General features: G+C 38.8%; 1 protein-coding gene across 1 annotated transcript in view; it reads right to left on the reverse strand.

Moving 5' to 3' along the window:
• The window catches only part of fstl4 (follistatin-like 4), a 123216-nt gene that overhangs the window by 22297 nt on the left and 86574 nt on the right, over positions 1-14345 (reverse strand). Inside the window, exons 5-7 of the mRNA XM_072375608.1 lie at positions 10269-10435; positions 4814-4934; positions 543-704 (exon numbers count right to left, since the gene is read on the reverse strand). Of these exons, the coding sequence (XP_072231709.1) occupies positions 543-704; positions 4814-4934; positions 10269-10435 (450 nt within the window). The remainder of the gene's footprint in view (positions 1-542; positions 705-4813; positions 4935-10268; positions 10436-14345) is intronic.

The raw sequence follows: 14345 nt of genomic DNA on the forward strand, positions 1-14345 counted from the left end.
ACAATAGGTAATGATCCACACTCTGTCAATAAACTCTCCCTTAATGAGAAGTTGGCCATAAAAGGAGAAGATGCTCTCCATTCTGCTCCTTCCTGATCTGCATCTTTACATAAAAAAATAAATAAATCCTCTAATTTAGATAAGTAACTTCTGTTTTTCTCACACTGCATATTTATTTTTCATCTCTCTTGATCTGTTATCTCATTTACTTCACGGAATTAATATGTGAATGTTGTCCGTGGAACAAAATGAAGACAGGGCAACAACAATCTTTTTTTTAGTTGCCCTGGTTTAGAATGCAAATTCTTGGGAAGCACAGCAAAAATATTACTGCTGAAAAGCGAGTTCCATAAAAGAAAAAAAATATCATTCTTTAAAAGAGCACCAGCTTTGTTCTCATTGCTCTCAAGCACCATCTTGGTTTATAAAGATTTATGCAGCCCTGCTGCAGTCCTATACGATTTAGAAACTCTGCATCGGAGAGAGGTGACACACTGCATCTGCTGAGACACAAAATCTTCCTGGAGTCAAGAACTCCTCACCTATCAGAGAGAGCTGTTTTGAGGAACTGGGCTGCAGATCCATGCCATTCTTCAGCCAGAGGAGTTTGGGATTTGGGATGCCGTCGGCATGGCAGTGGAGGCTGGCAGATACACCGGGCTCCTGGGCCTGCGTCTCTGGGTAGACCAGGATTACTGGAGGGACTGGACACACAAACACAAAGGCGAAGACGCAAACAGGGAGAAAGGAGAGGGACAAGTGAAAACATAATTATGCACTGGTTCATGGTACACCGTAACTCCTGGGGGGACAGAACACAAACACCCACACATGCAGTGGGCAGAGAGGAATTTGTCTCAGCCCAGCATGGAATATTTTCACAAATAACAGGCATCCAAGAGCTCTGGGGGTGCTTTATTGCAGCTCTAGTCCTGCATGAAATAGATGTTGGACGTATGTGCCACTTACTGCCTCCTCTGGGGAGAGTAACGTAAATGCTGGGAATATAGAGGGGGAAATGAAACGTGAGGTAATAGTTTACACGACCAGGTAAGGTGTAGTTTACGGATTTTGATGCTGGGCAACCTTGGAGCAGCTGCAACATACTAACTTCCCCACTTTGTAACCATACCCCTCAATAACTATACAATATCTTATTGTTGCTCCCTGCATCTGTGTCTTTTTTTCCCTTTCTCTAGAATCCCTTTATTGCCCTAATATGACTGGTTAAAATGTTTTCAATTACTTGCTATTAGTAAAGGAAAGTATAGGTAAGCATACAGTATTAAAAAAAATCTGAAGTCTTTACATTTTGTTTCAAAGCAGCCAGACTTTCTTGTCATCTTTTAAAGCAACACTAGATATGTTTGTGAACCGTAAAACTATTAATGAATCTAGTATGCATTAAAAGCGTACTTAACTCAAGGCATGAACAACTGTTGTGTCTAAAAAATAGACAATTTAGCAAAGAATACATTTTAACTTGTATCTTTAGATATTCTTGTCACAAGTAGTCTTTTGCAAAGACACATAATATGTTCCTTCCCTTTTGGTTGCTCCTACAAAACAAAAAGGCATCTTTATTACATCTTTACAGACATGAAATATCATTTTTGTACCAAAAATGTGCTGATAGCCAAAATCTTGGCATATCTCAGCACAAAAAAATGAAGTGGCAGGTCTAAAAAACTATCCACTGCAGATGAACAGTATCTGAAAGCAATGTCCTTAAGAAATAGAGAGAAAGAAAAATCCTGCAAAGACCTGACACAGGACCTGAGAGATGCATGTGGCCCTTCAGCTGTTCCACTTTAGTGTTCACTGAAGCCTCATCAGAAATGGTCTCCATGGAAGGGTGGCTGTCAAGAAGCCATTCTTAAAGAAAGGGAAACAGGGGGAAAAGGCTGGGCTATGCCAAATGAGACAAGAAGTGGACTGAAAATCAGTGGCAACAGGTCTTATGGAGGGATGAAGCCTCCCCAGAGCCCGGACCTCAACATTATTGTAGCAGTGTGTCATCTTGACAGAGAACGGAACAAAAGGCAGCAGACATCCAAAGAAGAGGTTTGGATTGTCCTTCAAGAAGCCTGGAGAACTATTCCTGGAGACTACTTAAAGAAATGACAAAACAACTCGTCCTAGAGGGTTCAGGTTGTGTTGCAGAATAAAGGTGGTCACACAAAATATTGACTTTCAGATTCATTAAAATTAGACAAATTCATTTTTCCCCACATATAATGTACTTTCACTTATGTTTGCACAAGTTTTCATAAAGCGCAGCACCTATTTCCTGTTTTATATGATACATTAAAAATATATATAGAACGACTTTTGCATGGTGGGGTATTTACTAAAGAACTGTACTTTCCATTCTATCTCTCTTTATATTTGCTTTTCATTTTCAGAAGAATATCTTGTAATATTCATTCTGCTAAATTTACAGTACCCCAGAGCCTTTCTAACTATCATCCAACAGAAAAGACAATGCACTGTCATGGAATAAAGCACTGATTTGTAACTTTTTTTCTCTTAACTATTGCATTATTGCATTTGGGACTTCTTGTTATTCTTCTAGTTTCTGCATATAGATAGATAATCTATAGCTTAAACACGGAAATGCAGCATGTGTCTCTTTATGAAAGAACTGTTACAGCAACTATTCTGTTTGGGAATAAAAAACCCTTTCTTCCATTACTTTCAGGTACTTACTTTGTATTGCCGACACATTTTTGAACAGCATTGACATCTTACACCAGGGTACTACAATACCATAGACAAGAGTGTTATATTGCAACTATGGGTTCTTTGTGATTTCTATCAGCACGGCATAGAAAAGATGCTGTTGCTTTAATAGCACAATGGGATGCAAACCTCCCACTTGTATAATGTGGTCCTTGCCTCGACTCCATTCAACCTTATCTAACTTTGTCTTGTCTGATTTGAAATACCATGAATACCAAAAACAAACATTTGGCAATTTCCTTGTACTAATATTTGGCCCCTACAGGCTTCTCTCTGTCTTCATGACTTCTGTCACATCACTACCTCTCCTTTTTCAGTTTAAGACCTTTTAATTAGTTATGCAGAAAAGCCAGACAATCACGCCTTCATTGAAAGAGATTTAATCGATTTTGATTCCTTATGCTTAAAGGCTATGGTAGGATTAAAATGATTTTATTTTCTTTTAAAAGGTTTCCTGTTAGTGCTCACAAATCTAAAGAAACCAGAGTTGAGCGATCCAATTCAGAGGATTACTACGAACAAATCAGTGCTTTGAGTTCAGCTTGTAAAAATCTGTGCCAGCTTGCGTGTGTAGTTTTTATCAACTGCAAAGAATCAACTAAATATGCTACATGCAGTCATATTTAAGATTCAGTTTATGTGATGATGCTGTTTGCAACGGGAAGGGACTTTAATTCTGTGACAGCCCTGATCCTATAAAATACTGGTATGAACAACACTACTTAGTTATTGGTCATTTCCATTGGGGAAACTATTTCTTAAGTCTTTTAAAGCAGCACTGCAGACATTATTTTCTCTATAACTGTATGTTATAGAACATCTGCACAAGTGTGATAAAATGATCAACGACTGACAGAATTTTGTCATGAAATAAATTAATTTGGGTGTTTAATGCTTGCTCAATCATTTTTTCAAACAGCTTGTAAACTTGATACTAATTTATTCCAGAAATAGTGGGGAGATTAATCAATGACAAACTCAGACAGTGATAAAAACAGACCAAGAGAAGTGAACTGATGATTAAACAACTGAACCACTCACTTAATCAACATGTAATTTGGTCTTTAGAAATTCTGCAATCAAAATTTTATGTAACAGCTTTATATAATGTATCATATGCACAGCCTTTACAATTAAAGTTACAGCTAGTCTTGGGAACATGTGACAGGGGAAAATCTGCACAACTGGTGGAACCCCATGGTTAAATCCCACTCTGTGCAATATATGAGCTCAGAAAAAGACTTTGTACTCTTCTGCAGAAGAAGTCCAAATTGGGGCCAAAAACAAAGTTGAAACCAACTCAGAGACCTGCAAGCACATTGATCTTTAAATCTCATCCTTAGGCTGTGTTTGCGTAACCCTCTTCCTCCCCTTCTCCACCTCTACATGATGTCGAAGAGCCACCTCAACTATCCTCCACTTGCAAACTTGGCAAATCCACTACTGACATCTAGAGAGGATCAGTGAGATGATCCATCGTGTCTAATCGCCAAACAAAAATGTTTTAAATTAATCCATCAATAAATTGTGCTCTTTTGTTTTACTTCATCTCACCATATTGATCAGAGTTTATTGATAGGAAGGAAATCTAAAACTTCTGCCATGATAAGCTGCACAGCAGGGACTCCTATGCACCAGAATGCTGCAGCCGCCACAATATAAAACACAGCTGCCTGACGCATGGCTCGCACCCAGGGAGAGCTGCAGGATCTCCTTGTAGATGTTGGTGTTGCAGATCATTCTTTATGACCCGGAGTCTACTTTCCATGTTCAAACTGCAGAAAAAAAATCAGCTCCACACTTCTCTAACAGCTATATATGATTAAAGCAGTTGCAGTTATGCATTTGAGTATATCACCAAATAGAATCCAATACAACTTTGCTTCCAACTTTTTCCAACTCAACCAAAAGGCTGAATATGTGCAGACCTGCCAATTGATGTGTTCTTCATTTTAAGCACAGCAGACAACAAGAAGAAACATTTTACTGAGGAATCAAAGAGTGGAACAAATAAAGAAAAAGCATTTCTAACATTTCTTCTTCTGTATGTAAGAAATTAACCATTACTGACCATTCACCTGCAGCACATGTGTCTGATAGAGCTCTTCATAGCCATAGGCATGGCAACTGTAGTTCCCCATATGGATTGTTGTCACCTTGGTGATGTACAGGGAGCCATCGTCCCCAAAGTCCTGTATCACAGGGAAGAGATGGAAGAGGAGCATTATGTAAAGAGAGAAGAGGCAGTGGTGGCAAGAAAGGAAGAGAAGAGAAGATGAAGAAGAAAAGAGGAACAAGAGGTGTTGCAGTGGAAATAGTGGTGCAGAATGTGGTGCAGAAAGCATCCCCAGGGATTGAGAATAAAATGGAGGTAGCTTGATAGAATACATAACGATGCTTGAGAGAAAACAGAGAGAGGAGGACACGCAGCAGCAGGGAATGATGGGATAAGACAGGAGAGAAAAAGAGTGATGGGAAAAGGAGGCGAGACCATGAATCAAAGGTCTCCCTGTTGAGCTGAAGCAGGCGTTGGGGAATTTGATCCTCCTCTCTCCCCTCACCACACTGCCTCAGCCTGATAAATGGCAAGGGTTAAAAATATAAAGCCCATTAGGTTGATGAATGGAGCCGGTTGTTGTTGGTGCAGCATGCGGCAATCACAGGGGGGGTTCCAGACACAGCTTAGGGTGGATTAAAGCATTAAATAGTTGCTGTCCCACCAAGTGGCAGAGCTCAAGTCCTGATGCAGCTTTGTCATGACATTTAAACCACAAAAACGGCAGCTTTGTTTCCTGAAGGCTCAAGAAATTAATGTGACCCAACGGGGAGTCACTTTGTGACGGGGAAAATGCAAAATTATTTTCTTTAAAGATAGACGAGGGAGCTTAGGCAGTCAAAGTTCAGAATGTACAATTAACATGATAGATGCATCTACACAGGCAAGGACAATTAAAACTGAATGGGTTATTTGGACTACACCTGGCACTAAAATGTGAGCGCAATTCGTAAAAAATAAGATTTGTTATGTGGCCTGTGCGGCTGCTTCGATGATGATCAAGACTGACAGTGGTGGGACTGGGCAGAAACCATGATCTCATCCGTATATCATCTTTTTCATCAGGTCATATTTATTGGAAATAGACAATGTTGGAAAACCTAAAATAGTAGGATGAAGATTTTGGCCTGATAAACCATCTTTTAGTTTGTGAAATATACTGATGATGATGATAATAATGATGATAGAACATTAAGATGGAAAAATCCCTGGCAAATGATAGGCTTCTCTACTGGAAAGGAAACAGTGGAAACAATTATACATGAGACTTAAATCACCCATTGAAGTCCTTCTTTTCAGACATAAAACTAAATCACTTTCCCGGCCAGCACATTTTTTCCAATAATAATCATTGTTTTTTCATCTTACACAGAATAGTTATGACGGAGTAAACATCTACTTGCACATTTAAACAAGTGAGCAATTCAAAGAGGCATGATGAAAGCACTACAGTGGAGAACAAGGTGAGCTGGAAGAGAGTGATTAAAATGGATGAGGTTCAGTCCTCGGGATTGGGGTGGAGGTGGTTGTGCGCGGAGACCTCAGTCAGTTTCAAACAAAACTTCAGCAAACAATCCTGTTTCCATTAAGCTCAGTTCAACCGAAGAAAACAGTACTCTGAAAGGACTTTGACAGGACAATAATGACCCCTCCTTCGTCTTACTCCGTCACCTCTCTGATCTACAGTGTTCCAAGTGAACTTGTATAAAAAAAAATAAAAAATGTTTTCTTCTCACTGAGAAGAAGGAAAAGGAAACACACTCTTATTCACCTTATGCTGCTGCAGTTTTGCTGTCTTATACGAGTCTTAGAGCTGAGTTTATTGGAACATCGTCAGACAGCATCTTATCTGCTGATTGGTTAACCTTTAGTTACATATTTAAGACATTTATGTGCTCTGGATTATATACAGAGACATTAACAATAATTATACCCACACGGTTGACTTATGTACTTCAGTTATATAAAAATATTATTTTGCGTTACAAACGGAATGTTCACTGTAAGTGGTCACGTAAAATTTAATTTCTGCAGTTAGCGCCATAGATAAACTTAGTTAAGTTACTATTTACATTAAACTTGTGTAATATAACTGGAAAAAAGTAAATTCCATTACATTAAAAACATAATTACATTTTCTCAGTGCACATCATGTGCCACGTACAATACTCATGATGAAAATTAAACTAATTAAATATTCACTGTATCAATATGAAGCACAATCCGAGGATTACTTTGGTGTTTATCTTTGGCCCTGCAATGAGCTCATTTATTTGGACATCTAATTATTGTATGGTTTATTAATTTTCATATTTTCTCAATTAGTTACTGAACATATGGAGTCTTTTGTACAAGATAAAGCTGTCCAACCTCACCAAATCGACGACCTTGTTACAAAAACTTTGCGTATTGCTGTAAATGACCTGCATTTTCCTGTTCTTGCCATTGAAATCTTGTGCACACAGGAAAGCACTGAGGCTATCTCTGTCATTAATTCAGTCGTTTCTTAGTCTCTTTGATTTATCAGAATGAAAAGAAAGTCAAACACAGCAGGTACTCCTCTCTCCCTCCTCTGTACAGATCACTGAGTTCTGTGAAAATCCATTATGTGCGGTCAAGAGCCTGAGGGACCTCTGATGCCATCACCTCTCCTCCAGTCTCCACCTTAACACTTGACATTGTTTATCAGCTCATCACCACAGCAGATCAACAAGGCTGCTCATTAACATGCAATTAGTGATTTGTGATCTGGCATTGGATAAAAACTAAGACTCGCAATGTGCTGTCACCTGTTCAGATGTGTCTAAACAGGAGACTCATTGCATAGGTCATTAAGCACTGAGCAAATATTAATTGTACTGTTTCACAGAGGGTGCTACAGAGGCATTGTTCCTCAGCTTTAATCTTTCTTTGGCTAGTTCTAATCTTGTGACTCGTCTCCAGCCACTGGGCCTTCCTCTAGCCCTCTCCTACATATTTTGTTCTCGACTGATCACTGAGTTTGAAAAGTGAAAGGGTCCTTTATATACAAGTACAGCAATGAAAGTGCAGACAAAAGAAATAAAAAAATGTTCTAAAAACTTTCTCAGAAATAAACTGAGAACCATGCAGAGCGCTTAACTCTACGTAGAAATGTAATTTTCAGCTTTCAAAAAAGGTGCTAAAAGACTTTTGGTTTTAAATCAATGTGAAAAGCCCCCCACTGTTCCTCCTTGCTGCTCAAATTTGGCAAGTATTAAAAAGACAGCAAACTGTGATTAGAAAGAGGTTTTACTTGCAGTCACAACAAATTACTATTTTCACTGCAGGAAGTACAAACCCTTTTATTCCAAGGTTTTCAGTGTCAAGACATGATCAAAATGAAGTGTTTATATAGCTGTCTTAAAATTTGGTCTTCACATAGACAACAACAGACATACTGTTCCACATCATTAAATATTCAATCCAAACTAAGCCAAAATGCAGAAGCATTGTATGAAAAACTAAGAACATCACACGATTCAGCAGCTTGTCGAACCACCTTTTACAACAATAACTTGAAGTAAAGGTTGTTTGTCATTCATGTTGTTCTGGTCCACCTCTTGCTTAGTTTATTCAGTTTATTGAAGCCTGCAGGTATTTGCTAATGCACATCTTTCTTAAGGTCCTGCCAGAGCATTTAATTTGGGATGACATCAGGACTTTGACTGGACCATTGTGACACCCTGATTATTTTGCTTTTCAGCCCTTCTGTTGCTGCTGTGTTTGGGATCATTGTCCTGATGTGTGACATAATTCAAGGCATAGGGTGTCCAGGTCCTGTGGATGCAAAACAAGCCCAAATCATCATGGAAATTGCCCTATAATCCTTCTGAGATAGATGGGCAGCAACTATTGCTTCTCCAGGATAATTGCAGATGTCTTTCCTCCTTGTTATTGCGTTAACACAAGCCTGAATGCTGCAGAAAAGCAAATAGACGAAACTTTTGCAGGTGCTCACACTTGCTGATGATCAACCAATTTAGTGTATTTAATCAGCAGCACCTGGCTGTTACTTGTTAACCATCTTAATTCTTAAATGTAGCACTTCATACACGGCTTCTGCATGTAGGTTTAGTTTCTGTTAAATTCAACAGTCACAGTATTTTTCATTATGTGTTGTTGTTCATTTGAGGTTGTATTTATTTAATTTTTAGACTTTATAAGGACCGAATAAGGATTATTTTGTGTGACCAGATGTCTCTCTCTGTGATTATCTGTCTATCTCTATATTTATAATGAAAATGCACATATTAAACTCTTTATTTATAGTTTAAATCGATCTAATTGTCATTATTCATCAATAGTGACAAAAAAAAATCACACATTCACTACGACAGCTTAAATGTGTCAGAGTTGTGTGTCTAAAGTCTATGTTTCTGCATCATGGACCCCTACGCCGTAGCCTGACGTGCACCTCCAAAAAATTCTAAGTACGTGTCGACTTGACACGGACCACAAGGGTTGTGATTGGTCCGCTCAGAACGTAATTCCCGGCAGTTGCTTTTTCCGGTCTTAATGGCTGTATACAGCGAAGAAGCTCGTCAAATCGGCATGTTGACAGTTGAAAGTATCGAAAGTCCAATGAACCAGTGCTGTAAAGCCTCGACTGGTTTAGTGGTCGTACAGACCACCTCCGCTTCAACATTTGCAATTTAAGCACTTGTTCTTCAATATTGATGAGCTCCAACAGCAAATACAGCTGCTCCACTTCAGTTGCCATTGTTTACTGTTGTTAACTGTGACTGGAAGAAAAAGCAAGGCTCCGGCTATAACCCCTGAAATCACACAAACACACAGCCACACACCCCTAGCAGCGTGGTGAATTGCAGAGCAACGCGTTCCCTCCAGAAGAACTTTGAACGCTCAATGACGACGTCACGTCCTACGCTGTCGACGTGACGCAGGAGAGGTGTGTGTGTAGAATTACCTCCGTTTGCTCTCCTACAGCCGCAAGTAGCCACATAACAGCAGCTATGAGCTAACAGAGCAATAGTACACGTTCATTCGTCCTAAAGTATTGGTGAAATAAAGACAGATAATGCCTTATTTAGAGGCTGCATCGTCTTTGCCTCGTTCACTCCGCTATTTGGATCGCGAGTTATCTAAATAGCTTCCGAAGGACGCCGACTTTCGCCAAACTGTTCTCGTCAGTAGATAAACATATTTCATGCCAGAAATAAGGTCTAGGTTTAAAAATACCGGAGTTCCCCTTTAACAGTTTGTTTTTTGCTACTTTTTTGCCATAATTCAAACATTATGGCATTAATAGAGGTTTAAGATGACTGGACTTAAGTAATAATGCTGATGTAATCAGAGGCTCTCAATGGGTTCCTTTGATTTTATCCTTTAAAGCACAATCAACCAATGGGGAAAAAAAAATCAAAAATAAATAAACATAGTTTAATGTAATAAGTAACAAACAACCTGTATATGTAGGTTTTGCACTCACGTTAATATCCTCCAGATCCAGGAAGTTTAATATGATGCCATTCCTCTTCCAGATGATTGGTGGACGCAGCGTCCCCTGGATGGCACAGGTGAGGACAGCACTGAGGCCCACTGTTACCGTGGAGATGCTGATTTGCTGGTCCTCTGTGAGGCTCAGCTGGACAACCTCTGTCAGTGTGAAAGTATGGAGAGAAATGATTGGTGGTGTAGTAAGGGAACAGGACAGAGGCAAAGAAAGAGGCAGTTGTGTGAGAAAAAGATTGAGGAAAAATGAGAAGATGGAGAAAGAGGGATAAAAAAGGTGTCAGTGAAAAACACAGATCTAAATGAGTGTGCTGATGTAGTGGAACTGTAGCCAAGCTTAAAACATTTCTAAGCATCGGACTCATTACTGGTGGAGCGTAGAGGATAAACAGCTGTCCGGGAGTGAAGGATAATCAGTATGAAAAAGACACACAGCAAGGCAAATATCATTTCTCTCATTGAAGGAAATTTATGTTAATTGAAATGGCCATTCAGTTCAATTCACCTTTACTGGAAAAACAAGAATTATTCTTCCCTGGTTCTTGTTGGCGCCATAAATAGTCTCTGTGGCAAAGATGTGTGGTCAGCCACCAGATCTACACAGCCAGAATTATGGTCTGAAAACTTTCTCAGGCACTGTTCCTTTTCTTATAGGTCTTTCCACATCTTTATTTGGGAAGTAAAAGTTTAACTGAGATTAAAAATGTCATTTACGAATATATACTGGGTTCTGTAGTTAAAGTAGGCGTGAAAAAAGCAGACCACGTAATACGCAACTTTATGTACAGTAGCTATGACATGTATTCTCACTGCTAAATCTTTCTCACGACCTTTTATGGCACAACACCCAATCCTTCCTCTTTCTAACATTTTTCATCTGTTTCTCTCTGTAGACACTGTTTGCTCACACAAAGGTGACATTTCTGTGTCAAACTGAAACTGCATGCTGATGTCAGTGTGAGGCCACTTGCCACTGACAAGATATATGTCAGTGTTTAACCCTTTGTCAAAGCAGTCTAGTGGCTGAGGATATATTCGGCATATAAATAAATAAAGAAACTGATAGAACTCTGTATCTGTATTGTGTTGCAGCAGTCTGAGTCAGGACACTCTTGTACGAAATAATCTTTTCTCTAAAGAATACTTTTCCTGGTTAAATAAAGGTTATAATGAGAACAATAAAAATCTAAATGGAACTTGACAAATGCATTGTCACTCGAAAAGTCTTATAACAATCTTATTTTTTAAACTAAAGTGAATATTGGTTTACATATCGAATATTTTTACTTGTTCTCTCAGTGAAAAAAGCTCTGACTTTATGGCCACAGTTCACACTTCTTAGTTATCCTAGAGCATTTTCTTATGAGAAAATGACAATGTCCTCAAAAGGAGAGGAGGGGAACTGTGGAAAGATCACAATGATCAGAAACACAAGAAAACCTTCCACTGCCTTGTTTACCAAGTCACGTACTGTTTAAGCATGAAAAAGCACAATTTCCTGGTTGGTTAAGTTTAGGAAAAGATCACGGTTGGTTTAATAATACACTGCTTTAGGATGTTAATTGGGCCATTCGGATAATATAAAAAATGACAGATCTCCTACATCAACTCTAAATATTGAAAATCGCTGCTAAAAGTCTCCCTGAGTTGATTTGGGATATACAAAAAGGCATCATCATTCAGGAAAGAAGCGGTCCTGAATGTGATGCCGTCAGAGTTAGATTAGTATTTTCTCCCTCTGTACTTCAGTGACTTTAAACCTAGTCAAGCATTGCTTTGTCCACAAGTATGTTTTGAAAACCTTCGTTCACTCTGACCTACCTTAAAGACTGACAGATATAGATTGACCTCAGCCGTGAGCTGACAACAGTTTTGAGCCTGTATGGCATGCTGCTGATGCTGTTGTGGGAAAACACAACAGACCTGTAACTGGAAGAGCAGCGAGGAGCAGATCTCTGAGTGTTCTCAGGAAATGTTTTAATACTAATAACACGTTTAATAGTAATCATGAAAAAAACGGTTATTCAAGTTATGCATGCTTTGCATGAAAAGTGATGACAGGCCTGAATGCAAGATCAGCATTGTCCACAGAAAGAAATTAGGATCTGAAAGGGAACTGACATTATGTATGGAATAGGGTATTAAAAAAAAAGAAAAAGAAAATAACCTTATTAATCATCCTGAATGTCATTTTGTCAACTGGCAATCTTCATTCTGTCAGACTTTAAACCTGCACCTGCTCACTTTAATGTTATCTCCTCCAGCCTCTGAAATGATAAAAGCAGCAAAAATGTGAAAACTCTGGCGTAACGTAACATTTCTCCAAGGTACCTGATAAAGTATCTGAGTTGATGAAGAATAGACAACACTTACTCTCTTGGTATATTTTTCATGAATCTTACAAGATTCTACTACTGTCAGCCAAATTTTTTTATTTTTTTGAACTACCTCAGTTCAACCTATCGTAATTAACAAATTAAAGACAAAAAATTATTTTATGAAGCTTATGGTTTATGACTCGAAGACGGTGATATAGTCAATATCACAATTGATCTTCATTTCAACAGCCACAGGAGACAATTCTTTTTTGTCCAAACAGACTTTAAGTAAACTGTGAACAGACTGAAATGGTCCCGTCTCGACGCAGACTTTGACATACGCTGTTGTAAAAGACTCCAGGATATTAGCTGTCTGTTTCACAAAGCTCTCTTGGTGATAGATATATCTGTGTTGACAGCCTGGTCTGCCAGTGATTTTTCGGAATGCCTTGGGTACAGTACACTGCCAGGGCCAACAAAGTTATAATTCAGCACATCAGTAATTTGGATGGCAGAGCAGACTTTGAGTGCCATGTGGACAGATGAGAGATGAAGTGCATTGATCTGACATGGCTTGGGGGGCAGTTTTAGGTGGCACTGTGAATTTCAACGAGACTGCTATTCACGTTGAATTTAATACAGCGCATGGAAGCAAGACCTCTGCGCTTCGCAAAGTCAGCAGCAGTTGACTGTTCAGATGGGCACCCAACACCACTTTGTATTGATTCCTTTAAGGGAGAGGAGGAAGACTACAGCTTAAAAGTTTTCAAGTGAGGAAAATCACTTCAAAGTTCACTCTGTGCAGATCTGCAATTAATAGATTGTGGAGGATAAACCAATGAGAGGGAGAGAGGTTATTTAAACAGAGGCAGCTGCTACATGCAAGTATGTACTGATGCAATGGAGTCTCATCTTCATTGCAAAACTGAAGCTTGTTAATAACAAACTAGAATCTAATTGAATTCTAAAGAAGATTATTGCTGGAAAACTAATCATTTGAAAAGAAAAAGAAACCTATGTTTATTTGTATTTTGAACTATTATATAAATTTCACCTTTTTTGTAAATCGGTACCTATTGCAGTGAAAAAGATAACCTTGAGTTTATAGCTTATGATGCACTACCATAAACACTGCTATGTACACCCTATACCAAGCTGAAAATGAGCCATCCATCCAAAGTCAGCAGATGTGTTTAATAATTATACCAAGGCATCAGATGAGGTCAGCTTATACTTTGTGACCTCGTGTGATGATCATTACAATAAAGTCAGACCAGTTGTGAAAGGAATCCTGAAATTAAGGATTACAGCTGTGAGACCAACAGAAGACAGAGAAACATATTCTGCCTCTTTAATGGAATAAAAACTAGCTGGAAACGAATGACATAATTTGGTGGTAACTGTGAATGTCTTTTTTTTCTTTTCAGCAAACTTAGCACACTTTTTTAACTGTTAAATACTTAAAATGTTCAATATGGACAACTACTGTAAATGTCACACCTTACTGGATCTATGAAAGTAGAAGAACTGCGCCTCAATAATGATTCTGACATTAATTTGGAAAAGTTTGCTGATCAGAAATGAGAACTAGAGCTACAAGGTGTTCCTTATGGCCAATTTTAGACTGGTGTTTTCAGTGAGGGGACTGACCTCAATTAGCTCAGCCGACAGGGAGGGCTGTGACAGGAATAAATACAAAAACAGAAATCCAGGTTGTTGGCCCCTTACCTAGTTCA

This window comes from Leuresthes tenuis, unplaced genomic scaffold, assembly GCF_036924035.1.
Source record: "Leuresthes tenuis unplaced genomic scaffold, fLeuTen1.0.hap1 SCAF_21, whole genome shotgun sequence".
Taxonomy (NCBI): Eukaryota; Metazoa; Chordata; class Actinopteri; order Atheriniformes; family Atherinopsidae; genus Leuresthes; species Leuresthes tenuis.